At 35.2% G+C, this 27,275-nt stretch overlaps 2 protein-coding genes across 2 annotated transcripts; one reads left to right on the plus strand and one right to left on the minus strand.

The window, feature by feature from the left end:
- The first annotated feature begins 1,532 nt into the window (after nt 1–1,532).
- LOC109240528 lies at nt 1,533–5,345 on the plus strand. The gene is made up of 2 exons (XM_019407183.1): nt 1,533–2,110; nt 4,965–5,345. Exons 1-2 carry the CDS (start codon nt 1,832–1,834, stop codon nt 5,133–5,135), a joined length of 450 nt encoding a protein of 149 aa, XP_019262728.1. The 5' UTR covers nt 1,533–1,831; the 3' UTR covers nt 5,136–5,345.
- Nucleotides 5,346–14,031: 8,686 nt separating this feature from the next.
- On the minus strand, nt 14,032–15,074 carry LOC109240525. Its single transcript, XM_019407179.1, has one exon. The coding sequence runs from the start codon at nt 14,858–14,860 to the stop codon at nt 14,117–14,119; it is 744 nt and encodes a 247-aa protein (XP_019262724.1). The 5' UTR covers nt 14,861–15,074; the 3' UTR covers nt 14,032–14,116.
- Between the last annotated feature and the right edge of the window lie 12,201 nt (nt 15,075–27,275).

The raw sequence follows: 27,275 nt of genomic DNA on the forward strand, positions 1-27,275 counted from the left end.
AATTGAAGACTAGGGCTTGGGTTTTAAATGAAATTTGGATTTGGAAAGGCATTTGAACTCCGATTTTGGTAAATTTTATATGTACGGACTCGTGGCGAGACGAGGAATCTGGTAATGTGAATTTCGTAATTTTTCGAGAAGCGGGCCCGGGGCTCGGGTTTTTGCCAACTTCGTGAATTTTGGTGTTTTTCGAGTCTTTTCGATTGGGTTATGTTTCTTTAGCCTATTGTAATGTATTCGTTGTGGTTTTAATCAGATTCGGCGTGCGAAGAGGTTGATTCGAAAGGCAAAGGCATAGCGAGCTAGACTTGTGGCCGGCTTGAGGTGAGTAATAGATGTAGATGGTGACCTGAGGGTTTGAAACCCCGGTATATCACATTGTGACGCTATATTGAGGCGAGACACGTACTCTATGACGAGTGCGGGGTCGATTGTGACTGGGGATTGTGACCTAGTCCGTTCCGATTGATGTTCGTACTGTGTTCTTGACTAGAAATTGTTTGGTAATCATCCTACTTGGATTTTATGAATTTGTTTGGGGCTTTGTGCCTATCATGTGCATCCTTCAGGGATCCTTATCACTGTTTCCGTGATGTTTAGCATATTTCATGATATCAGTCCTGAGCTAGACACTGCCTCGAAATGATTAGTAAATTAATAAAGGTTTAAACACTTAGCTTTATAATTCCTAATAATTGAGACCAAAATGAATAATCTGACTGTGCCCGAGTGGCTTGCATGCATATATATATCTGGGCTGAGTGTGGATCGGGCTGCACGCCGCAGCGAATGTTACGATGATATTGCGCTTGGGCTGTAGGAGCCCCTCCGGAGTCTGAACCCCCACAGTGAGCGCGGGTACCCAAATGGATCGGGCTGCGCGCCGCAGCGGTCATGTGCATTGCATTGCATTCATGCATTTTATATCTGTTGGTCTTAATTGTCATTGTGTGCTGTTGTTTCATCGTTTAACGTGCTGAATCGTTGATTATAGCTTTATATTGTAATATTTCGGGATTTCTTACTTTCAGCCATTATATATGTTTATTACTCACTGAGTTGGAAGTACTCACTTTACTCCCTGCACCATGTGTGCAGATTCAGGTGCTCCGGAGGCTTAGTGGAGCTGTTTGCTGTTTTTCGTGAAGTTATTTTCAGGAGTTGTTGAGGTAGCTGCTTGACGTCCGCAGAACCCGACTCCTCCCCTTTATTTCATTGATATATTACTCTGTTACATCTAGAGGCTCTAGACTCGTGACTCCAGATCTATTGGGGAATGTTGGGATATTCGTTATTTTTTTCCATACTATTTTATTTAGTTTCGGATTGGAACCTTGATATTTGCTATTTTAATCGTATTATTTGTTAACGGATTGCGTATTTGGATTGAGAGTATTTAAATTGGTCGGGCTTGCCTGACATTAGTGTTGGGCGCCATCACGACCGGGATTGGGCTCGTGACACTCCACTAATTAAAACAAAATGAAAAACTATTCCCCATGAAAAGCCTAGTAGTACAAAACATAAGCCACGGGAGGACATGGAAATGTCCATTTCAATGGCAGAGGTGATATTTCCAACTTTGTGTGTACTTAAACAGAGCTGAAGATAAAGACAACCCCTCAGTCTTCCATGTACTGCACCATTTCCTGCTAAACCCTCATCTCTATCCAAATTCCAAAGCTTCTCTCTTCTTCTTTTTCTCTCTCTTTAATATTACTATTCACTCCATTTGCTGTTATATAATGGTGTCAAAATCTTGAAACATCTCTACCATAACTGTATTCTCAAGTTTCTTATGTTGGTTAAAGGTTTACATTTTTAGCAAAATATGGCTGAAGATGGGGTATGGGGTTGGGCACCATCACCAAGTGGTTCAATGTACTTAACAAAAGATGATCATTGGACTCATTTTGACAACTCTGTTAATGCTGTTTCTTTTGGTTTTGTTGCCACTGCTATTCTCATCTCTATGTTCCTTATTATGGCTATTTTTGAAAGGTTCCTCAGACCACCCTCGCCGGATTTGACTCCCTCCGCCCACCGCCGCCACGCTGATATTGAATCACAGTTAGGTTTCAACCCAAAACTTGGCTATTCTACCCCTAAAGTAAGTGTCGTTCTTGGAATTTTAGCTCAATTTCTTGTTTCTGAACTTCCTTTTTTCATGCCTTAAGATTTCTTGTTGCATTGACCAGTTGGGGTTTTGAATTAGCTATCTTAATTTTCGTTGAAGTTTTTTCTATCCCAACTAATATTGTAATAATTGTGAATTTGGTTCTCCTTAATGTTTTTTCAATGTATTCTAATCCTTCTTTAGTCATATAGGTGTTCTTTTTCTATGTGCTTTGCAATTTGCATATATGTGTTTTTGCATTCTTGGTTACTCCAAATTTTGTTCTCTGTTTATTGAAATGAAATCTGTACCATATGGGAAAGGGTCATACATGCTGCTTTACACCAAAAAAATTCCATTAAATTGATACATCTTCGCCATTTTCAGTCACTTGGAAAACAATTCCTAAATTCTCCCATCATTTCTTCTTTTTGAAAAAATTAATTTATTTCCTTTATTCCCCTTTTTATTTATTAGTAGAATATTATTTTATCAATTTCTTTTTTCTTTTTCTGGGGGTGAGGTGTTGGGGGGTGGGATAAGGCAAAACCCCATATGCTTTTTAAAGAAACCCAAATTGTGAAGCTTATAAAACTTTTGCTAAAGAATAAAAGATAAGAAGCAAATTTTCAATAAGTGAATGAATTTAAAATAATGTATTTGCATGTGCATGTTCCTCAGATTATGATACACAAAAAAACACTCCCATTGATTTAGTGTTTGAGCAATGGCCCCTCTACTATTTAACAAGTTAGCTTTTCAGTTGGTCCCTGTTTAATTAGATCTGAGACTTTATGCCTACTTTGTTGATTTTTTGTATATTAAGGCTTTGCCCCACTCCCCTTTGTACATTAAATAGCCCATCACCACCAATGTTAATGATGTTCTCCATGTACTACTCCTTGACTGGAAACAGGCTGCCTGCCCTGAGAAAATCTTTGTTATTCTTGTTCCACTATCTCCGGTTTATATTATCTGTCTTTTGAGGTTTTCGCACTACTCCCTCCGGTTCACAATAAGATTGTGATTGTGAACCGGAGGGAGTATTTCTTAAGAAATACATTCAATAGACTTGACATAAGAATATTTGTCTGATCCTTTATGTCTCATTAAACATCTCAGTTAATTAGCACTTCAATAATTAGAATAGTAAGGGTAGAAAAGTACTGATAAATGAAATCTTGTGTTCTTGATATGTCAAGTATTTGAAATAAATTAGTTTGCCAAAAGGACTATAGTTTCCCTCCTATATTAATGTATTATAGACAAATAGGTGCCTTGTGCTTTTCATAATGAACAACAACAACAACAAGTCGTGGTATGTACGCAGACCTTACCCCTAAGCAATCATTAAACCGCAAGTTTTTACCTTTATTGGGAACTTTGTCTTCTTTCTCTTAATCCTAGTGCCTTTTTAGTGATGGAACTTTATTAAATTTTAAAATGATTAGTGTTTGTAATAGTTCTTACAGATGCACATACAGGCTTAATATGCTAAACTTGCTTCATTTATATTTAGATACTAAGTGCCCAATGCTTGACCTTTGTTGGGGTTAATTGGGGGATTTATATGTGCTGGAAAGCACTCATAGCTACCCATATTTATGCCCCATAAAATAGAAACACTTCAGCCCTAGGATTCCACCAGTTAAACACAATGTAAAATGTAGACAAATGATAGGTACTTGGACTTGCAGAAATAACATTGGAAAATGAACGTGGAAAACTAATTAAATGCAGCAAAAGGTATCATGTTGTATTATCATAGTGATGTTCAGCGCTGGGTTGGCCTACAATTATTGTGTGTTTTAGTGCCCTATAAAAGCAACAATTATTTAGCTGTTATTTGTTGTTTGATCGATATATACAGAATCCTTTGACATGACATGCATATCCATTTCTTCTCGTTCCTTGCTTCCAGCAGAAAAGACATGCCTACATATACAAGATCAAACACCTAATCCCTTGGAATAACATAACTAAGCTTGAAATAACATTAAGGATACATGAATAGGATTGTCTTCTCCATCCTGCTCAGCCTTCAAAAACCCCCCCCCCCCCCCCCAACCCAACCCAACAAAATGAGAAGACACGGAATATTGGCAAATCTTAGCTTAGCTCAGTTTTTGACCATCCAAAAGATGACTGCTTCTGTTTTACCATTACCATACATGACCGGTCAGTGGCGAAGCCAGAAATTTTCCTTAGGGTGTAAAAACTTAAAAGAAGTAAAAAAATTCCATGACAAAGGGTGTTCAATATATGTTATATACGTCTAAAACCTAATATTTTACCTATATACGCAGTGCAGTTTTCCAACGAAGGGTGGTCAATTGACCACCATTACTATAGTGTAGCTTCGCCCATGTACATGACATGCATTTGTTTAGACAAGATCAGTTAGTACATAGCTTGTGATGACTCTGAGAAAACTTGAATGATCTGATATTAGTGAGGAAGAAAAAGAACTAAGCATGTCTAATTTATCTAGCAATGATTCGAGTGCTTGAACTCAGAAGAGACATCCTATTCCTGTCAAATGTCTCGTTCTGCTTTAAGAAAAGTCTATCGCTTGCTTGGTGACTCAATGTAGTAGATTTTCCAAATAAGTTTTAATTATGTGATTATTGATTAGCTGACAAAGAGAGCTAGTTAAAATGTGATAATGTCTTTGATAAGTTGCAATTTGATCTATGCCTCTTAATCATCTAGTTTACTTTCACTTCAACGCGGTTGTTTTATATTCATGCTAGCAGGAAACTAGTTGTTTGGATTCACTCTTCTTAAGGCCAATGGTGCATGAGGTAGTACATATATAACATGTTAAAACCTTTGCTTGCTTCTGCAGGTATCTACAAATGCAAGAGAAGTTTCAGTGTTGATGCCAGGAGATGACATCCCAACTTTTATTGCTAATCCTGCTCCTGTACCTTGTCAACCGGAACGAAATCCATGGCCTCCCCATCAGCAAAGTCGTCTAACCTGTGTCACGAACTCCAACTCAAACGTGTCGTCGTAGCTCTTCTTAACCAGATGGTGCAGATATCAGAAATGCCAATTTCTATGGTATTAGGAAGGGTACCTAAGCATATATTTTGAGTTTTCCAGTTGGGTTTTTGGTTTATGTACATAGAATTTAGACATTGATTTCTCAGCTGGTTAGCTCTTCTTTGTACCCAAACCTTCAGTAAAGAAATAGCTAAAGAGGCATTAGCTTGTTTATGTTGTCCATCTGTTCCATTCTCCAGCATTGAATTGTCCAAACTCCAAAGTAGGAAGGGATATAATTGGCCTTTAAAATAGTAGTTCATGAGTTGGAAAAAGAACTTCACAAGTTATATATCATGGCTGTTCTAATTTATGAGCAAACCTAGAATCAGAGAGGAAATATTCTTGTGTGATTCAAGTTTTATATTGCCCTTAAATCCTAACAGTTTCATCATTGCATTATTTGCGCTATTTCTACCCAAGAACTCTATTGAATCCAAACATCGTTTAGCTGCAAATTTTCCACAAAATATAGTCCAAATTTTTGCTTTTTAAAAAGAGATTTTTTCCTTCCTATACCATATATGAAACTTTATTATCAAATATGTGCATAGTTTCTAATTTACCCGCTATGTTCACAGTTTTTCTACAATTATTATACCATTCATTAAATACTAATTATTAGTAGCTGAATCTTCCTAATTAGGCGCGCTACAAATCAGGAACAGAATATTCTAATTGATTTCGCGACCTTCAGATCAAATTTGAAACGCAAATCCTATATCTTCAATTTAAAATCCATTGACAGCCATTAAAAAGCTTGAAAGCTTTGAATTCAAATTTGGGTTTTCAAAAATCATTATTTGTTTGGATTGGGTGTTGTTGAAAATAATCGGGAATATGGTTTGGAGTTTATATCTCAATTTTGAGGGGTTTTGGTGAAGATTAGACTTGGTTTTGACTGAATTTCAGATTGAAACTCGAAGAAGAAGAAGAAGAAAAAGACATATTGCAGAAATTGTAGATTATTTGTATTCTGATTGTAGGTGCTTTATTTTCTGTTTTCACGAATAAAAAACGGCTAAAACTTCTACAAATCTTCTGAAAAAACGCAATTATGTCAAAAATCCCAATTATGCTACAATTGAATGGGAATTGGGATATAAAAATTCAATGTACCTAGTTTGTAGATAAATTGTAGATTATTAGTATTCTGATTGTAGATGCTTTATTTTCTGTTTTCACAAATCAAAAACGACTAAAACTTCTACAGATCTTCTGCAAAAAACGCAATTATGTCGAAAATCCCAATTAAACTACAATCGAATGGGAATTGGGATATTAAAATTCAATATACCCAGTTTGTAGATATTTTGTAGATGAATTGTAGATTATTTGTATTCTGATTGTAGATGCATTGTTTCTGTTTTCACAAATCCAAAACGACTAAAACTTCTACAAAATCTTCTGCAAAAAACGCAATTATGTCGAAAATACCAATTAAGCTACAATTGAATGTGAGTTGGGATATTAAAATTCAATGTACCCAGTTTGTAGATATTTTGTAGATAAATTGTAGATTATTTGTATTCTGATTGTAGATGCTTTATTTACTGTTTTCACAAATCAAAAACGACTAAAACTTTTACAAATCTTCTGCAAAAAATGCAATTATATCGAAAATTCCATTTATGAGATTGGACGAATCTTTATGATTTAAGAAGAATAAATATCGAAATAACACATGGAGCTAAGTTAAAGCTTGTGACAACTTGTACGTATAATGTGCAAAAATCTCCAACGCAAAAGAAGAGTGTCCAGCTAGTGGAAGCCTGGGAACAACAGATTTTGCAGATCTGAATGAATTTAACTAAAACATCCTTCAACTCCAACCCGAAAGAATTGCGTTCTGGATATTCTAGTATTAACAGACCATGTTACAACCTCATCTTTTTATGGAATTTCCTGATAAACAAATCAGCCACATTATCGATCTCGTCTTCTAGTACGAAATTCTGTCCTTCTTCCTCTTTGAAAGTCCTCACCATGTCTATAGCTGATGCATTTGGATCACCTGAATATTCATCCTCTTCATCGAACAACGAATGTGTCAAATCCGGATACTTATCATCATAATCATCATACTTTTCGCCTTTGCTCAATACTTTATGTTTAATAACAGTACATAAATGTGGGTGAGGGTGAGGGTTTGGGAGAGAGAAACGTGGGAGGGGTGGGATATACGGTACCTTGAATTAAGGAGGGATATACGCTGCATTAATTGTACCCTTAAAATACACTATGGTATAAAATTGGTAATTTAGTATACTAAATGTAATTATATCAAACCTTAAACATTGAAGGTAATAAGGTTTCCTATATGGTATAGGAATGTGAAAATTCCTTTTAAAAAAGGGTGCACACAGACTTGGAAAAAAATCCTCATACCAATTGGTCTAATGGGCCAGCCTTTTACAAATTGCTTCTTTGGGCTATTTGAAGAATAACTTGTAGCTCACTACCAGATGGACAAAAGCTCCGCCCACTCGGGGAGGGTGTCGACGAGACGAATTAGGAATCCATTATTTAAAAATTTTTTTACCTCCTATAGCAAAGGTAAACACCTTATTTATTTTAAATAAATATTATTTTAAAAAATTATATTCTATATCTAATTTGGTTACCTCCTACCCCTAAGCCATTAAATACGCCATTTTTTTTTTATTTTTCTCTCCTTTTTTCAGATTTTTCTCTCACATAATTACCGTATTTCACATAAACATCTCACTCCACGTTCTTTCTCTCTCTACTTTGATACATGCCATTCTCTTCCCCCATTCCCTGAAAATACGATGCTCAATCTCAAAATTCCTCTCACCCACATCACCTACCATTAGTCACAAAGGGTGCTTTTGCCTCTTTCTCTTCTCGTATTTCTCTGTGTTTTCATAGCGATAGTGAAGGGATGATAACAATTGGAGTAATATATATTTGGGAAAAATACACATCTTCCTGAATCTGCTTTGTGTTTGATCACTTCGCTTCCAACTGGATTGTGATTAAGTATGCTACTGTATCTTACTCTTATTCAGAGATTCACTTCACTTCGCTTCGCTTCCAACTGTAAACAATTTTTACTCTCGGAGTAGATCACTTTCGCAGTAGCATTCTCGAAGATTCAGGGTTTTTGCTCGACGGCGGATTCGCCGGAAATTAGGGTTTGTTCTTGAACAAAGACGACGGAATTTGGGGCTGAGCAACTTGATTTTCTGTTAATATATTTCAATGTATTTTCAACGTATCACGCTGTATTTTCATGTATTTCATTGTATTCATCGTCTTTTTTTTCATTGTTATTCAATGTATCTCGTTGTATTCCATGTATTTCATTGTATTCACTATCTTTTTTTTTAATTTATTTCAATGTGTCCCGCTGTATTCTATGTATTTCATTGTATTCACTCTCTCGCTATATGCCATGAATGTATTCATATGTTTTTCTTAATTAATATAATTTATATATTAAGATATATTATATATTTTCTCTGAAGATTGCTATATTTTGGGGTATTTTTCGGTTGAGAATCTTTTTTATAAATGGAAATACAAAATTTGTGTGTTATAATTGAGTTCGTTGAGTTATATTAGGAGTCTATTATGTTAATTGATTCACTTTCCGTTTAAAAATAGTGTAATCCCATATTTCACGTCGTGAATACAGTCGAATACAATAATCTGTCCAGCTGTAATCCCTTGTTTCACGCCATGAATACAAGCAAATACACTTGAATACAACAACTAATTAGCTGGACTTCCCTGATTCACGCCTATTTTTGCTACTGTATTCATGAATACAGCAGCTTAAATACATCTAATACATCTTATAACAATAAAAAACGTATCTACAATCCGTAATATAGCAAATGGTATCTATAGATAGCTAATTACCACTAAAAGATAGTGCTCTATGAAAAATTCTCTTATTTAAATAAGAGGAATTTTCAGAAACCACTATTCGTTAGTGGCTATTAGCTTCGTATAGCTACCATATACATAATTACTTCCTATAGCTACTATTTAGTTGTTACGGTAGTGTATTCGCTATGTTCGCGCTGTTGTATTCATGAATACAACAACAAAAAATGCCTAAAAATCAGGGTAGTCCAGCTGTACGCGCATGTATTTACATGTATTCCCACCACGTATTCATTAATACAACAGCAAAAAGTGCCTAAAATCAGGGCAGTCCAGTTATACGCGCATGTATACATGTATTCGCGCTGCTGTATTCGTGAATACAGCAGTAAAAAGCGTCTAAAGTCAGGGCAGTCCAGCTGTATGCGCATGTATTCACATGTACTCATGAATACAATAACGGCAATCAACTTAAAATAGGTATGTCCAGTTGTCTAAGAGAGAGGAAAAACATAAATAGCGTATTTCATATCTTATTTCATGCCTCAATGGTAGTTTATACCATAAATACTTATTTTGCTTTAATATTTAAAAGGTAGCTATAGAAAATAATATTTTCAAATAATTTTGATTTATAATAAATAGGGTGTATACCTTTGCTATAGGAAGTAAAATCCTTTAAATAATCACTTAACTATATGAAATTATCTAGTAAAGTTATTTTTTTGTTTATAATAGAAAATTTATTTAACTATATCTACAGCTCTCAAAAAGTCACTAGGTAGATTTCTCAAACTTTCGGTAGCTAGATAAATGTTTTACTCTCTAAATTATTAATTTTTATCTTTTTTTAGTACTTTTCTAATATTATAATTCTTTCCTCTTTTTGCTCTATACAATGGATAACAAAATAAATCTTGATTATCCAGTAAAAAGAAAAAGAAAAAGTTAATTTTCAGGCATATAGAATGTTAGAATTTTCAATTATATATAATGTATATTAAATATATACTTCCATTTTGAATAATGTTTTTTGTATTACATGCATAGAGTAATTAAATTACACTAGCAATATTATTTTACTGTGCTTAATTATTTTATTCATCAATTTCAGGTGCTTAAACTCTTATTTTATAACTCAAACATAATTTTTAATACATTATTTATGTAATTTTAAAAAGGACACACACAACACACGTACATCAAAACTAGCTAGATAATAATTTAAATAGAGGGATAAAAGGATTTTGATTAGCATTTCACAGATTGGGACAAATTCGCCATAAAAGCAGTAGCCAACTCCAATTTACCCAGTCCAAAGTTCAAATGTTGCTGCATTATTCCAAAAAAATACTTTCCTACAGTTTGCATTTTGCGACTGTTTTTTTTTTTTTTTTTTTTTTTAGTGCGATTACTTAGTGTTTTGTTCCAACATTATACATGCCTGTTAATTTTTTATTTTGTTAACTTTAGAAATAGTAAGATTTATTTATGAATTGAAAAACCGTGTCAGATTTCTTCCCCTTAGTTCTTTCTTTTGTTTTCTTTTAATTATCTCTAATTAGACCAGAGGCGGACCCAGAATTTTAATGCGGCGGGAGCACATTATTCTGCTCAACCAGTGCCTCCTAAAGACTTGTAGTGTTTAGAGCGCCAACTGCTTTAAATTAACCATTTTCAAAGTATATATGTGTAGATATACAGAATTTGAGCCGAATTTACATAATATTATCCTTCCATATTTCAATTTTGCAACAGCACTGCAGTGTGCAGCTAACTTGCACCAAAAATGTATAATTATTGGATACGAAACATTGAAAAGGTCCTTTAGGCCAAGTCAATTTCATAGCCATTTGTCTGCCAAGGGTAAAGACGAAGAAGAAATGGGTGACACTGCCTTCTGCATTGACATTGGAATCTATTTTTGTTTGTGCTGAAATTACAACAAATTGACAAATTATAGTAACGGCTGCATCTTTTTCAGGAGTAATATAATAAATAGAAAATATGGACCACTATATAGTCCAATTTGATGTGTTACTACTAGACAGTAGACACTAACGGCTATAAACGGGATTTTGCCTCCTGTTCTGAAATTCAATTGACAGCCAAAAAATTGTATTGCCGCTTTTGCCCTTTACATGAGGAAATTTACGTAGTTTTCGTTCTTTCTCTTCCTTTCCTAGTTTCCAAACATAGAGTATTCAAAAAAGACATTTTTTAAATTTCAACATTGTAAAAAGCCACGAAAGCTTATTTCCTACTTTTTTGGGATAAAACAAGGAGTTTGGCAAAAACAATGGCGGGTCTAACGATGTGTGTAAGCAAAAACAAGTATAAATATAGTTAGACATACATTTCAGAATTCACTTTTTCAATCGGAATCCATATCGTCTAGATTAATTATGAATCTGCCACTACTTGCACGGTATACGTTTGAGATTTAGCGAGTATTTTCTTATTCATTCATTTGTTTATTCTTTGACGATTGTATTCACCTACTTTTTTATTGGACAAAATATGCTTGGTCATTTTGATGGTATAGTTACTATTAGAAATGTATGCTGTCAAGTACTGAAGGTAGCTGTGATAAATATGGTACAGTTTAGTTAACCCCATTTACAGTTTAGTTGGGAGACATGGTGAGAAACCAATATATATGTACATGCATATTTGGTCAAAGTTTCCCATTGCCCTAACCAATAGTCTACAGCCATAAATACTACAATCTCATCAAAATCTCAACAACTAGCTATTTGCTCCATTCCCTTTACTTTCACATGCATCTTTCACTAGCCCTTTCCCATTTTATAAACAACTTGCCAAAAAACAATACTCACATTTGAGTCCAAAATATTTCAATACAAGGTAGATCAATTTTCATTAGGTTAGAAGGTGGAGTACTAATAATCATGCAGAGAGTTTTTTTTCAAAGAGATAAAGACAACACTCAAACCGCAGGTAGGTTCTTTGTACATCAGAATGTGTGAAGGAAATGAAGAAAGCTGACAGCGACAGCATCCAAAAACAGCCCATAAAGGCATATAATCAGTCTTCTTTGATTGAACTGTTACCAATTATTGAATTGGAATTTAATCCACAGTCATACTAACAGTTGTCAATTTAATAACACCTACCACTTTTTCACCTCCTCCCCCCCCCCCCCCCTCCCCCGTCCAATTTTCAGCATCCAACCCCACCCCCTCCCCCTCTCTTCAAAAAAGGACAAAGAAAGAAAAAGAAAAGAACTAGTACATTCCATTGCTCTAACTCAAGATGCATTACTACAAACAACAACAACCCAGTAAAATCTCACAAATGGGGTCAGGAGAGGGTAGAATATCCTTACCCCTACCCCGAAGGGCTAAAAAGATTGTTTTCGGAGACCCTCAGTTCAAGAACACAAAAATAGACAATAGAATCTGTGATAGCAACAAAAATCAGAAAGATAATATAAGCATCATAGGAAACAGAAAAATAGATGGAAAAACAATAACAACAACTAGTAATAGTGCCACAGTACTATGAAAAAAACAGAATAACTCTAACTCTAAATACACTAATTAAGTTCAATTTTGAACAAGTTAGCAGTTAGTTATATTAATCTTTACTGTTTATATCGTTCTATTGAAACTTATCTCACTATAAGAAATTACAATTTTTTGTACTAGACGTTCTTTATATTTTCTACTAGAATATAAAACTTTGACAAGACTAAAACACCGTTAATGAGCATAGAATGTAAAGTAGATATATTAACATGATTAACACATAATCTCAACTAATTGAAATTGCCTATACAATTTCTTTTTCTTTCGCAATGCTATATATATACGACAAATCTAGATGGTGGGCTCGCTCTTATAATCATAGTATGAAATAATAATGCATGTAGAGTAATAATGTGACAACCCATGACTGCTGTTGGGGAGAAAGGTGTGAGCTCAGGAATCCAATTCAAGCAACGCCAGGTTCCGGTTGGAAATTCAAACTGAGCAATGATTGACATAACTAAATTCCTTTTTTTTGTGTGTATGTATTTGGTGGCATAATTACGTGCAAAATAAAACCTAGTATATATTTTATTAGTATCATACTTTCATAGATTGGGAAGTCAATCTTATAAATACTTTAAGTTTTAAATGCTAAAGTTTCAGAAACTTATCTATCAAAGTGTTAAATGTCATGTTTAAACAGTTCAAAGTGACACTTATTGTGCCGCCAAATTAGTTAGAATCTTGATGAACTACCTTATGAATATAAACTTTTTATGTGTCACAGAGATTTAAATATATATATTGCACATCCAACATTTTGTTTGGACAAACTTTGGAAGAAACTTTTTTGAAAGTTGAAGACGTGATTTGCTAGTTGTATTCTTTTGAAGATTTGTCAGTGTTTTGTGAATGAATGTTATTTTGTGTCTCATACAATCTAATTTTTTGTCTCGTAATTTTGTGGACCCAAAAGTGTAAGAATGGGATCCACAAATTTGTGAGACAAAAAAAGACCTCATACAACTAGTGTTAGTTGTATGAGACACAAAATAAAACTTCTCGAAAAAGAGTTATAAGAACTCCCATGCACACTTTGCACATAATTAAAATATTTTCAAATTTTTGAAACTGACATTATTATTCAAAAAGTAAATATGGTTTTTGTAAGAAATTTGCACAAACACATTTCACTCAATAGCAACGACATGCATGATTTGATGCCCCAAAGTTTACTCTTATTATTGACGTATGATCTTTATAATTAATCATCTCTTTTGCATCTTTAATTGAGATTTATATTAAAACATTACGTATTTTCTATTATTTGCAAGAACTGACTTTTTAGTTAAAGAAAAAGTAGAAATTAAGATTCTTTTAACAAACCATTTTTTTTCTTTTGGCTAGATAGATTCTTTTAGCCTTCCGGAATCTCCAATTGAGCAATTAATATTAAAATTAATTTCAGAGTTTCTGTTCTGTTTTGACATATAGTAAAAGGGAGAGAGAGAGACAACATCAAGTAAATGTCAAAATCTAACATTATAGTAGCAACTTTTTACCAAAGATACATCATTAAACTACCAACACATTATTATTATTTTTACAGAAAAATAAAACATTCCAAGGACACAAGTGGATTTTCAAGTGATTCATTTTCACTTGTCGGTGGCCACTTGTTTTCTCCATTCCCATCTCTTTCCTCCATCTTCCGGATCCGATCACCCAGTTCGGATCTCACTCTTCCCGGCGACTTACCCGTTTTCCTCACCGACGGGCTCCTCCCTATACCCAACCCGAATCCTCCATTCTCCGTCCTCATCGCCGGTGACCTCGATCTCCTACCAGAACATTCCCCGTTATCCTTCCTCGGACCCCGAGAATCTCTTCCGCCTCTAACCCGACCAGGAGACGGATCGGATCTTCTCGCAGGCGAGCTCCCAACATTTCTTCTCAACTCTCCCTGAAAAGAACCATTCCGGTACTTGGCCGGCGACATCTGCCGGACTTCAGTGGCATCATCTTCAGTTGTTGTATATCGTTTATCTGTTAGTGTTGTTGTAGTTGAAATGGTGTCGCTGCAGATCTCGGATACTTCTTCCGAGAGATCATGATCATGACGAGAGTGGTGGTTGAAATTAGGAATGATAGGTTTCTTCAAAACGTGATCTTTAAGGTGTTTTTGTTCCATAGTATTGGGAAAATATGAGATGGGAGAGGATTTCTTGGGTATAGTTGGAGTTTCAGAAAGCACTTCTTTGACTGTCTCTTCTTCGCTCTGTTGTGAAGAATTGGATATAGTTGGAGGTACTTTGTTGTGGTTGTCACTACTAACACAACAACCCATTTTTGGTAGCTAAAGTAAAGCCTGTAATGAGACTTTGTTACTTCATTGTGTGACAGTTGCTATGGCGGAAACAATGGGGAAAGTTTTGGTGTGGTTGGAATCTGAAGTTAAAGACAAGGAGGGAGACGGAGAAGTAGTGAGTCAATGAAGTGAGAATTCCTCTGGAGGAAGAAATGGTTTCCTTTAATATAGCAAGAGGTAAGGGTGGCCCAAAAAGTAAATACAAGCGATTAAAATAACTTAGTTCAAAAAAAAAAAAAAAAAACTCATACCTTCATGTTCAATGATTAATAAAAAAAATTACTCCTATATGAGTAAAATTGGTAGATTTTAAAATGATGCTTTCACTATCTGATGAATAATATATAATTCTTTTCAACTTTTACTCTTATATAGTATGCAAGTTAATTTATAATACACAAGATAGATTAGAATCTTAAATTTTAAACTGATCAAATAATATCACATAAAATTAAACGAAGTATTCATTTAAAAATTTTAACAAAATTGTGACCCAATAAAATTAGTAGCATAAAAAGGTAACTACATCCACAAGTTAGTTATCAACCAGAAGTGCGGGAAATAAAATAAATGGAGTAAGTAAAAATCTTTGTTATGGAATATGGCAAATTTTTGTTCCTCCGGTGACGTCAGATGATGTGGAATGTGGCAACTTAGGGGGAAGAAATTTCTAGATATCCCCACTTTACCTCCAACAGATAAATGGAAAAAAAAAATGATAAGAGAACCCTATGAGGGCAAACAAAAAAGTAGAAAAATAGAAGGTGGAAAATAGAACAAGGAGAAGAAGACAAAGAAATGATTTAGAAGAAATTCACAACGTACATATTGAATTTGGAGGTTCTGTGTCATGTTCTGATGTTCTTTTAAACACGGGAACGATAAAGTTGTCTCTGCGTAACTTATACTTCGAGCTGTACAATCAACAACTGATGCTTGCATCAAGGTGGATTGCCTAAATCACACCCCTCCGAACCCTGCATGAATGCGAGATGATTCGTATACCAGACTGCTTTTTTGAAAGAACGATAAAAAATTCATTAATTAAATGATAAAGTACATATAATACTTACGACAGATATCATTATTCATGTAATTATCGATTTAATGCATGAAAAGTTGCACATTATTAAGTACTAATTATATTTTCCTAATTCCATTTTGAGAATAAGTGATTGTTGTTCCATAAAAGTAAAAATGCTGCAATTAGTGAAAGAGTAGGAGCATGTAGTTCTTTGGTCCATCCACGTATCACATGTATAACCAGGGAACATTTACATGTGAAATGTGAAACTAGTGTAATGTGTCGTTTCTGACATAGGCCAAAAAAAATTTATTATTTCGACAACTAATATACCTTGTATGTTATTGGATATAGCAGTTTGTTTGGAACTCAAACCAATTACATCGAATTATGTAATTTATTTTATTTTATGAGTTTCAAACAAAATTAAGAAAAGTTACTGTTCTGATTACTTTTGTATCAAAGCAGTCCCACAAATTAATTTCCTTTCCCGCGCCATTTTGCTTTCTTCTCACATTCATTAACCTGACAAGAAGAAAATTTCTTTCTCGTGATTTTCATAATCAATAGTATGACAAAGGGAACTCAAATTTTGCATACTAAGCTAGTATTTGGCTATAGATTTCTAAATTTATTTTGAAAAATCTGATAAGTAAAGTTTGGTTTGAAGATAAAAATGTGTTTGGACATAAATTTTCAAAATATATTTCACTTTTTTTTTTTGGAAAAAACATGAAACATGACTTATACCTACAAGTTCTTAAAACTATCACAAATACCAACAGTACCTTTATCAATAACATTCATTATATTATCGCAAAACCATAGTCCTGAACATAAATAAGTTTGGTACAAAATTATCATTTTTATAAGGCAAAATGGCCTAAATGGTACCTATACTTGTGCCACTTTGTCATGCCGGTCCCCAAACTTAACAATTTGCCAACCAAACTCCCCTACCCTTAAAAACTGAGCATTTTAAACCCCGCTCATCCTATGTGGCATTTTTTACTGAAGTGCGTGTGCTACACTCGTTTAAGGAGCGTGAGGCCTATTAAAAAGGCACCAAGAGCCATTTTTTGGCTGTCATCTTCTTCCCGATTGTTCATCCTCCATTGTTGAAAAAAAGTGAGCTTTTCTTCTATGCTTTTCTCTCTCTCCAACATTTTCTGTCCAATTCTTTTTTTCCTCTCTCTTCAACATTTTCTCTCCAATTCTTTCTCCCCTCCCCTGACTTTAGCATTTCATCGAACACGTGGTGTCTGCAATTCTGCAGATTTTATTCTTTGAATTGTTGTGACGATTGATTCATTGTAGTTGTTGTTCGATCGTTTGGCATCAATCACTTGCTCAGTTGGAGTCAATTGGTATTGGTCTTGTTTAACTTGGACACCTGTAGCTCCATCCTCGACCAACTGGTATTCGCCGGCCATATTCAGTTGGTTGGAGGAGATTATTCCGGCATTGAAATTGTCTGAAACTTGGTGGGTCGATGGTATTTTTAGTGGAGAACAATCTCCGCTGCTTGGAATCACTTGATCTGAACCAAAACAGATATGATAAATATCAGTTTTGCTTCGACACATGCCCATTTCTGGCAGCAGAATGAAGTGTTGCTGTGTTACTGTTCACAGCAGTCGCATCATTTGGGGAAGATGATTAGGGGATTAATTTTTGAATTTTATTTTTTGATTTTAATTATTTTTAATCTACCAAGTGACATGGCATCTACACATTGTTATTTTTGACGTGGCAGCCAACGTGGAAGAGATTGTATTACACGCACTGACAGCTTCCTGTCATAAGCGTTTATTATTCACGGTTTGAAGGAGTATAAGGGTTTGGTTGGCAAATTGTTGAGTTTGGGGACCGGCATGACAAAGTGGCACAAGTATAGGTGCCATTTAGGCCATTCTGCCTTTTTATAATGAACTACATAATACAAAATCAGATGACGAGAAGACGAAGCAGCATTGATACAATAATAAATGGTGGGCTCTTTTATAAAATACAAATTTGGGGCAATTTTTAAAAACTGTAACAGTGACAATTTGGGCCAAAACCAGCTCTTGGAAATTTGCCAAAATGTAGATAAAATCTATGTCCAAATATGTATTTGCAAAAAAAACTCTAAATATACTTTGGCAAAATCTATGGCCAAACGGATCCTTAAATTTTGGCCTGGATAGGTGGATTCACGTCTTAGATCTGATCTCATCTAATAAAAAGATACCAAATTCAATTAACTCGTACTACATTATGTTGATTCATATCATGATACACATCACGTGGGTACATATGTAAGCAGTTTTGTTTCTGTGAGAAACTACACAGTAAATAAATATAGTATAACAAATCTCATTTTCTGCATCTTTAACTCTATTCTAGATTAACAAAGTTTTCTTTTTTCGTTACAAAGTTAAAAACATTTTTTTGGAATCACTACTCTCAATATTGAGAAATTCTGTCCAGTGATATTTGAATGCAACTTAATAAGATATTCAATCAAACTCCAAAGCTTAACGTCTTCATTGATCTAAGTTAAAGTAAAAAATCAATCATTTAATATTTATTTTATTAAAATTTTTAATTTCCTGTTCGATTTTTTCAATAAATTGTTGTGAAATATATAATTTAAATGCCAACCGCCCTTTTTGATAGTCTGTTATGAGCTTCACATTTTTTTAAAAATTCCGATGCCTGTCTAGATTCTAATCAGGCTTATAGGAGCAGACTCAACCAAAGTTATATTAACACGTGTATCCCTAAGTAACATGATTACTCATCCCCAAATTAATCAAAGATTAATTTTCTTATTCTAGTCTGATAATTACAATTAATTACTATCTCATAAAATAATTATTTCATAGAAGAATCAATATAAAACAATTGTAAGAAAGTACATTTTCTGCAAATGTTGCATAAATTTATAATTGCTGGCCATTAGGGGTAGAATTGGCGGCTTACGCCCTGGATTGACAGAAGGAAACGGAACGGTGTGGAGTTCCTACTCTTTGTCAAGTCCTTTTCAAGTGAGAGCTTCTCTCTCTAAACTCCCCTACCACTTTCCGTTATACGTATTTCCTTCATCAACTAAAATCATATACAACAAATCTATCAAACAACAACCAGCAATGAATGTGATAATAGGCAAAATCTAGATGATTTACCTATTATGTATGCTTTCGCTTGATTATATTCCAAGGTCATATTATGATTAATTGATGAAATATGGGCTCTAATTGTGAATTGTATATATCTCAGGTTAAGGAGCTTATATTATGCTAGAAAATGTGATTTGGAACCATTTTGGAGCAACAAAGATCCCTCGGAGTTTTGTATGGTTGAAGACAAGGCAAAATATCAAGGCCACAGCACAACTGGGCTAGCGCGCCCAAATGCGCTGCAGCGCTAATAAATGCACGGCCAAGACAGAACCTCAGCAAACTAGCGCGGCCAGATGCGCGGTCAAATGCGCGGCAGCGCTAGTCCAAAATCCGGCGATGGTTCATTGGGGGCAAAAGTGGAAAACTGGAGAAAAATTCACTTAACCTATATAAGGTCAAGCTCGCCCAAGGGAGTTTTATCAAGGTTTTCATAGGCTAAAGCAAGACAGAGAGAGCAATTTTTGACCAAGGAAGATCACAGAGCCGCCGTGGAGGTCGGGTTTCATCTTTTCTTCCACCAACTTAGTCTTTTTATGTTTCTTTGTATGATTTGTTGTTTTGCTACCATGTCTATGTGGAGCTAAACTTCACGTTCTAGGGTTGTGGTTCTTTCATGACTATTGTTATTCGGATATTGATTTTAATTTTTTAGTTTATCATATTGGTTTATTTATTCAATCCTGCACTTAATTATTTGATTGCTTGATCACCAATTGAATACTATCTACGAATCTAGAGTTGAACTCGAAAGTGGGAATTCTAGATTGCATATAGGATTGAATAGAGCAAGTTCTTGAACCTGGGCATCGGGGAACGGATTCGCGGTTAGGATAGACATATACCTAATTGCCTTGCTTGGTTGATTTACAGGAATTATAAATGCGTTCTTGTTGATTCTAATTCCATAGACATATAGGAGTTAGGTTAGCTTGAATAGGCGAGTAAGAACTCGACAAATTCTTATGAGCAATATTAACCCTGTCAACCAATAAACTAGATAAATTGGTTAGTCAATTCAATTGAAGAATAGAATAGGAATATTAGAGCCCATAACCCTAGATCGTTTTCATTACATTGATATCATAAAAATCTGCTCTTTCTCTGTTCAAAGTTCATTATTTATATTTCTTTATTTTAATTAGTTTAGAATCAAATACTTCTAGGTTTAATTCTTGTCTAGATAATTAGGATAGTTAATAGTTAATCACAAGTCCTCGTGGGTTCGACATCCGACTTTTAGTCACTTTATTACTTGACGACCGCATATACTTGCGTGTGCGTTTGGCCGCAACGGAATGCCTCTACACAAAAATCTGCTTACCAAGAAACAATAAATGAACCACCTGATATCGGCACGATACAAATTGATGATAAAACACCAATCACGCTTTCAACATCTTTCCTTCAAACACCACTCTCTAACAAGCATCCACCAACAAATCCTCACATACAACAGAGTATCAACTATACACTTGACCTATCGGATGAAAGTCTCAACAGCAATCAAGATGAAGATATCTTTATACCAATCACTAATGAAGACAAATGCCGCTTATATACGCCATGGAAATACTCAGTAATAGTTAAGGTATTTGGTAGGAAGATAGCACATCAACTATTACAAAACAAGCTTCATGCCTTATGGAATCCAACTGAAGACTTACCTCTAATAGATCTGGGCTCTGACTTTTTCCTCATCAAATTCCAAAAAGAAGAGAACATGCTTAAGGCACTACATGGAGGTCCATGGTTTATACTAGATCATTTTCTGTCAGTTCGAAAATGGGAGCCAAAATTCATAGCGTCATCTACACAACTCACATACTCAGCCATATGGGTTCGTCTATCGGAACTTCCCACGGAATTTAATGACGAGAAAATATTACAAAAAGTGGGATCTAAGTTGGGGCAATTATTAAAGGTCGATGCCTGCACTTCCTTCACCACTAGGGGAAGGTATGCTCGTATATGTATCGAAGTACTCTTAGAAAAACCACTCAAAACACACATACTTATAGGACCTCACAAACAGATACTACTCTATGAGGGGCTTAACTTACTATGCACCAAATGTGGGTGCTTTGGCCATGCAAACATTAACTGTTACTTTATATCAAAACAGCCACCGGATCAACTTACTAGCAATTACTCTTCGATATCAACCAATAATGACACAGCACATGAAACGGAATGGAAAACAGTAAATTTTCCAAGGAAAACTATGCAACGCTACAACAAAAATCTTCACACAATCAACAATAGGGCGGCGTAGGTGGCGGCGAAGCCAGGGCAACAAACAACCACAGGTAAGTCTACTATCCTTATTGGGCCTTCTGAGGCCCATCAACCATTAAAAAATACACAATATAATAACAAGTTAAGTAACAAATTAAGTGAATTAACTGACTTGGAAAATTATGGATACGGATAAAAACAATTGCACAAGCCCAAAAAGGGACAGACCAACTACAAAGCCCACAACCAACTCAGAACAAGACAAAACAAAAAACTACTCCCAAATAGAGATGATAGGGCCACAGACCACATCCTCAATTGACAGGATTTCTACAGCTACCCATAATAATCTATCTCCTACATCTCTACTAAGCACTAAAGATCAGAGCACGCCTCCTAACTTAAACACGCCACATGAGGCACCCACTCGACATCACAACTATAGGATTAATACTGACCAATCATCAATAGCCAAAACTACTAATTCACAAGACATAAAAGGTCCTTCTAGGTTCCACGTTGATAGCAGCAATAGTAATTTGCATGCTACAGTAACCTACGTCCATCAACAACCTAGCCAACCTCATTTCCCATGCAAACCAAATCATTACCTTTCATGTGATACCCACCAGGAAAACACAAATAATACACAAAGACCACTCTTCTGATTCAACAACTCCACCCCTACATAGCACTACAAAGAGCCTGAGTTCATACAATAATACTAAACCACCTCCCTTCTGTACAACAAATCACATGCAACGACCAATATTCCCAGAAAATAACAACCAAACTTACCTAAGGAACCTAGACAACAACCACTTCTTTCATCTTCCGAGGCTAATCCTGCAAGGCCCACAACTCCCACACTTCATCACACCACTAGTCTACACATCTCAACCAAACACGATGGACCTTCCACTTCAATCGTGGTTGGAGATGGGACTACAGGGCTATGCACTAGTGTTCACCATGGAGCTCAACAATCAGGAAGTTATTCTCCACGTTCAGAATCCAACACACTTGGCAGAAATAGTCACGGAGGGGATGAGATTGGGGATGGAAGCATATGCTCAAAATCAATGGTACAACACTTCTACTAGAGCACCAAGTTCGAATCCACAACAGTGGACATACCCCATGCATCCCCCAACTCCTATTCTCAACTCAACGACCAATCTAGTGCCATTTTATCCTCCACACCACATGGGAAAGATTTATGCACCTTGGTTTCAACACCTCAACTATTTCAACCCACTATCTCCATACTCTAATCCCAGCAGCCCGTTCGAAATACTCACACCACAAGAAAGTCCACCACGGACTCCACCTCCATCTCCAAACGCACTAGACACGCAAATAAGGCAGGAAGTAGCAGTGATTTTAGCGAAATTGAGGGAGACAAGGACGGAGTTCTCATGGCTAAAAGGAACCCAGCTCTACAACCTCAAGGAACAGTACGAAAAAAAGTTCATTCTCAAGTGTCCTCCAAAAATGATCTCATGCAGCCTAAACTTTCTGAGTGACAACAAATCGTGAGGCAGGGAAATATTCAATGGCGATAATTCCGACACTTCATCAAATTCCTCCAGTCATGAATCATCGGGATCAGATGACAAATAATATTGTCAATCACCTGATTCCAACTCCACCAATCACAACAACCATCTCTAATATTATGAATCTTCTAGTATGGAACTGTAGGGGTTCTCAAAATCCGGAGTTTAGGCACCATTTCAAATCCTTGTTAGATAATCATAGGCCAGTCCTAGCAATCCTTCTAGATACACATGCAAGACCATGTAAGGCTTCGTGAGGCATTCAATTTCACTAACATGGCCCAGGTGTCCGCTAATGGACTCATAGGTGGTTTGGTTGTGCTATGGAATGAAGCTCTAATTATTGTGGAGGAACTGAGGATGTCTGAACAAGAAATTCACTGCCTTGTCCAGGTATGTCCCATTAAACCTAAATGGATACTATCTGCAATTTCTGCTAGCAATTCTTACCAATTACGTAATGTTCTGCTTAATGAATTTGCATGACACTTTTAATACTCCGTGGCTAATAGGTGGAGACTTTAATGACATATTATATTCCGAGAAAAATTTGGAGGGGTTCCTATTAGTGTTAATAGAGTAGACAGATTTGCAAGTTGCACTACTTATTACAAGTTAATTGACTTAGGCTTTAGAGGTAGTCATTTTACATGGACTAATAACATAGAAATGGTCATATAATTCTAGAAAGACTTGATGTTTTTTCGCAAACTATGACTGGATAAATATGTACCCCGAGGGTACAATGCAACACTTACCTCGAACGTCTTCCGACCATTGTCCTCTTCTAATAACTTTAGAGGCCAAAAGACATACTCTTAATAAAAATTTTAGATTTGAAACTATGTGGGTGTCACACCCACAATTTCATCAATTAGTATACCGAGCATGGGCTGATACCCCACCCCTCATGGAAACCACTATAAAGTTTCAGGAAGTTGTCATAACATGGAATCAAACTATCTTTGGCAACATTTTTAATCGTAAGAGGAAAATACTAGCTAGGCTAGCAGGAATACAATCTTCTATACATTATCAAATTAGTTTTTTTCTACAAAACTTGGAAGCACAACTGACTAATGAATTTAGTAGTATTCTTAGAGTAGAGGAAAATTTTTGGAAATTAAAATCACAATTAACGTGGCTAAATGAAGGGGACGCCAATACGAAATTCTTTCATATGTCTACTTTACATAGACGTAGGAAAAAAAGTATAACTTACCTAAAAGATTCAGTAGGTAATTGGAGTTATGACCAAATGAAATTCAAGAACATATCCTAACTTACTACAAGAATCTTTTAGTATAGAACAAGAAAAGTCATTAATTATTAACACTGACTCAAATTCAAGTCTACTAAATTTTAAGGATTTCCAAGCATTAGATGAACCTCTCAAAGACAATGAATCACTCAGGCTCTATACAATTTTAGTTCTTATAAAGCACCTGGTCCAGATGGACTCCATCCATTCTTTTATCAAAAGTACTGGCCTGACGTAGGTAACAAGGTAAAATAACTTTGTCACGAAATTTTTAATAGTAGGATTATTCCCCCCATACTAAATCAAACTTACATATGCCTTATACCAAAAGTGAGGCATGCCCAGACCATTCAATAATATCGACCAATAAGCCTATGTAACACCACTTACAAGCTTATAACAAAAATCATAGTCAACGGACTTAAGCCTATTATCTCGGTAATAATAGGACCAACACAAACCAACTTTCAACAGGTTAAAAGAGCTTCTGATAATGCCATAATAGTACAAAAAGCTTTAAATCACTTTGCAAAAATGGAAGGAAATACTGGTTAAATGCTTCTAAAATTAGATCTTGAAAAACCCTTTGAGCGACTGGAATGGTCGTTTATTAGGAAAACACTTATCTACTTTAATATCCCTACATCTATGATTCAGTTAATCATGTCTTGCGTTACAACTACTTCCACTTCTATTCTCATTAATGGATCACGTACTCCTTATTTCACACCTTCCAGAGGCATACGCCAAGGTGATCCTTTGTCACCATACTTATTCATAATGTGTATGGAGATATTTTCACGTTGCATTACCTTATCTGTTGAATATCTACAATGGCAACCCATCAATATTGCAAAAACGGGACCAAAACTCTCACATCTTTTCTTTGTAGATGACATCATACCTTTTTCAAAAATAACTACTAAAAGTTGCAATGCTATTATAGATGTAATAAATCATTTCAGCAAACATTCAGGACAAAGAATAAATTTTGAGAAATCAAAATTATATTTCTTAAAGAACTGTACAACAAATGATAGGAACTTTGTACTGGAATGCTTCCAAATCAAAGAAGGAAAGACTTTTGGTAAGTATTTAGGATTCCCAATTTCCCAATCACGCCAAAAAAAAGACTGACTTCCAATTTCTATTAGATAACTTTAAATCTAGACTAGCAGGATGGAAAACGAACTTCCTAACTAGGCAGGATGAGCTACTCTAATCAAATCAACTCTAAGCAACTTGCCAAATCATATCATACAATTCATTCACATTCCAACAAGCATTCTTAATAAGATGGAACAGCACCAATGCAATTTTCTATGGGGAACAACCACAACAAGAAAAAAATACTTTTAAAATGGAAAAAAATTACTACACCTCGAGAAATATGAGGCTTAGGAATTCAATGCCTTTGCCAGAAGAACAATGCATTACTTGCAAGCCTAGTATGGAGAGTTTTTCATTCACCCCAAAATTTTTGGGCTAAGATATTAATTAAAATAAATTCCTACACTTGTCATCATCTACAAATCACTCCACAACTTGGTGTAACATACTGAAAGGTTGGCAATATTGTGAACTAGGATTACAATGGTAAATAGGAACAGGTGCACACATTTTTTTTTGGGAGGACTCATGGGTAAAGGCTGGGTTTACTATTCGTTCACTAATAACCGGGCCATTACCTTTGACATATCAAAAATAAAAATTAATTCTATCTATAATTCTAATGGTTGGAATTAGGACCAACTGTCTTTTGAACTTACATATGATATAAATAAGGACTCTTTACATCTCCGCTTACAATAAAAAAACTGATAGTATTTACTGGTCTTTAACAACAAATAGAAAATTTACGGTTAAATCAATGTACAAAGCTTTGGAAAATCAATTCACTAACGGGCACAATACAATGTGTAAATTCAAATGGATATGGAATCTATCTATACATCCCAAAATTAAATATTATTTTTGGTTACTTAACCATAATAGACTACCAACATTGTAATTTCTACAAAAAAATTAACATTATAACTAACGTGAAATGTCCATACTGCCATGAAGTAGACGAATCCTTAAATTACCCGTTTCTAACTTGTGTTAATGCAAAAACTTACTGGAATGAAATGGGAATGGGAAGACATATAAATAGTTTACTTAACTTAACTACCCCACAAGAATGGCTACTCCCTTTAATTAACTATAAAGACCATAAATTACCATACAATATTAATCCACATACTTATTTGCCTTTAAGCTTGTGAAACATTTGGATCACCAGAAACAAAAATATACATGAAGGAATGCATAAACCTGTTAGCATCAAATTTACTACACAACAAGCCACTGAATTTTATTATCTAGCAGCTTCAAACCATAAAATACAACGACGTATAAAGGTTCCTCTAAAATGGATACCACCAAAACCTAACATATATAAACTAAATACGGATGGGGCGCACTCGTCAGCATCAAATACAAATGGTATCGGAGGAATAATTAGAGATCACAATGGGGAATGGATTATAGGTTTCTCAGGAAACATACCGCGTCAATCTACTATTGCGACAGAAAAGTACGCATTGTTACAGGGGCTTACATTGGCAATACTACATAACCTACTGCCAATTCACGTGGAATTTGATGCCAAGGAGGTAATCACACTGCTACATGGTGACAATTTAATTTATGCTAATCTATTGATCGATTGCAGGCAGTTGCTGTGGAAGCTCCGTAATCCAATAGTTGGCCATGCGTACAGAGAATAAAATAGATTAGCAGATCAGCTAGCAAAATCATAAAGCTTTTTGGAAGGGAACTATGCAATGCAAGTTTTTGATCAGGCACCACTTTTTGTTAGAAAAATTTGGGAATATGATAAGCAAGGTCTACCAACTACACGCTGACTACCACTGACTGCATGGGCTTTGCCAGATCAACGGCCTACAGTGCATGGAAGGAGCAACTACCACATAATCTCAAACTTCTTTTGTTGTTGTAGTGATGGATCCATTAGGGATACTACAAACAATATAACTATTACTAGTAATGACTTAGTTTGTAATATGGTGCAATCTGAGCACCAACATTTCTATACGCATATGTTTACATAATAAAATATTTATCTTTGGAAAAAAAAAAGACA

Source organism: Nicotiana attenuata, unplaced genomic scaffold, assembly GCF_001879085.1.
Source record: "Nicotiana attenuata strain UT unplaced genomic scaffold, NIATTr2, whole genome shotgun sequence".
In the NCBI taxonomy this organism is placed as follows: domain Eukaryota; kingdom Viridiplantae; phylum Streptophyta; class Magnoliopsida; order Solanales; family Solanaceae; genus Nicotiana; species Nicotiana attenuata.

What these genes read in the sequence shown, in the direction of transcription:
- LOC109240528 (XM_019407183.1), top strand. Translation starts at nt 1,832, where the DNA reads ATGGCTGAAGATGGGGTATGGGGTTGGGCACCATCACCAAGTGGTTCA. An exon ending in TTGGCTATTCTACCCCTAAA is followed by an intron (nt 2,111 to 4,964) that starts GTAAGTGTCGTT and finishes TTGCTTCTGCAG; the next exon opens with GTATCTACAAATGCAAGAGA.
- LOC109240525 (XM_019407179.1), bottom strand. Translation starts at nt 14,860, where the DNA reads ATGGGTTGTTGTGTTAGTAGTGACAACCACAACAAAGTACCTCCAACT.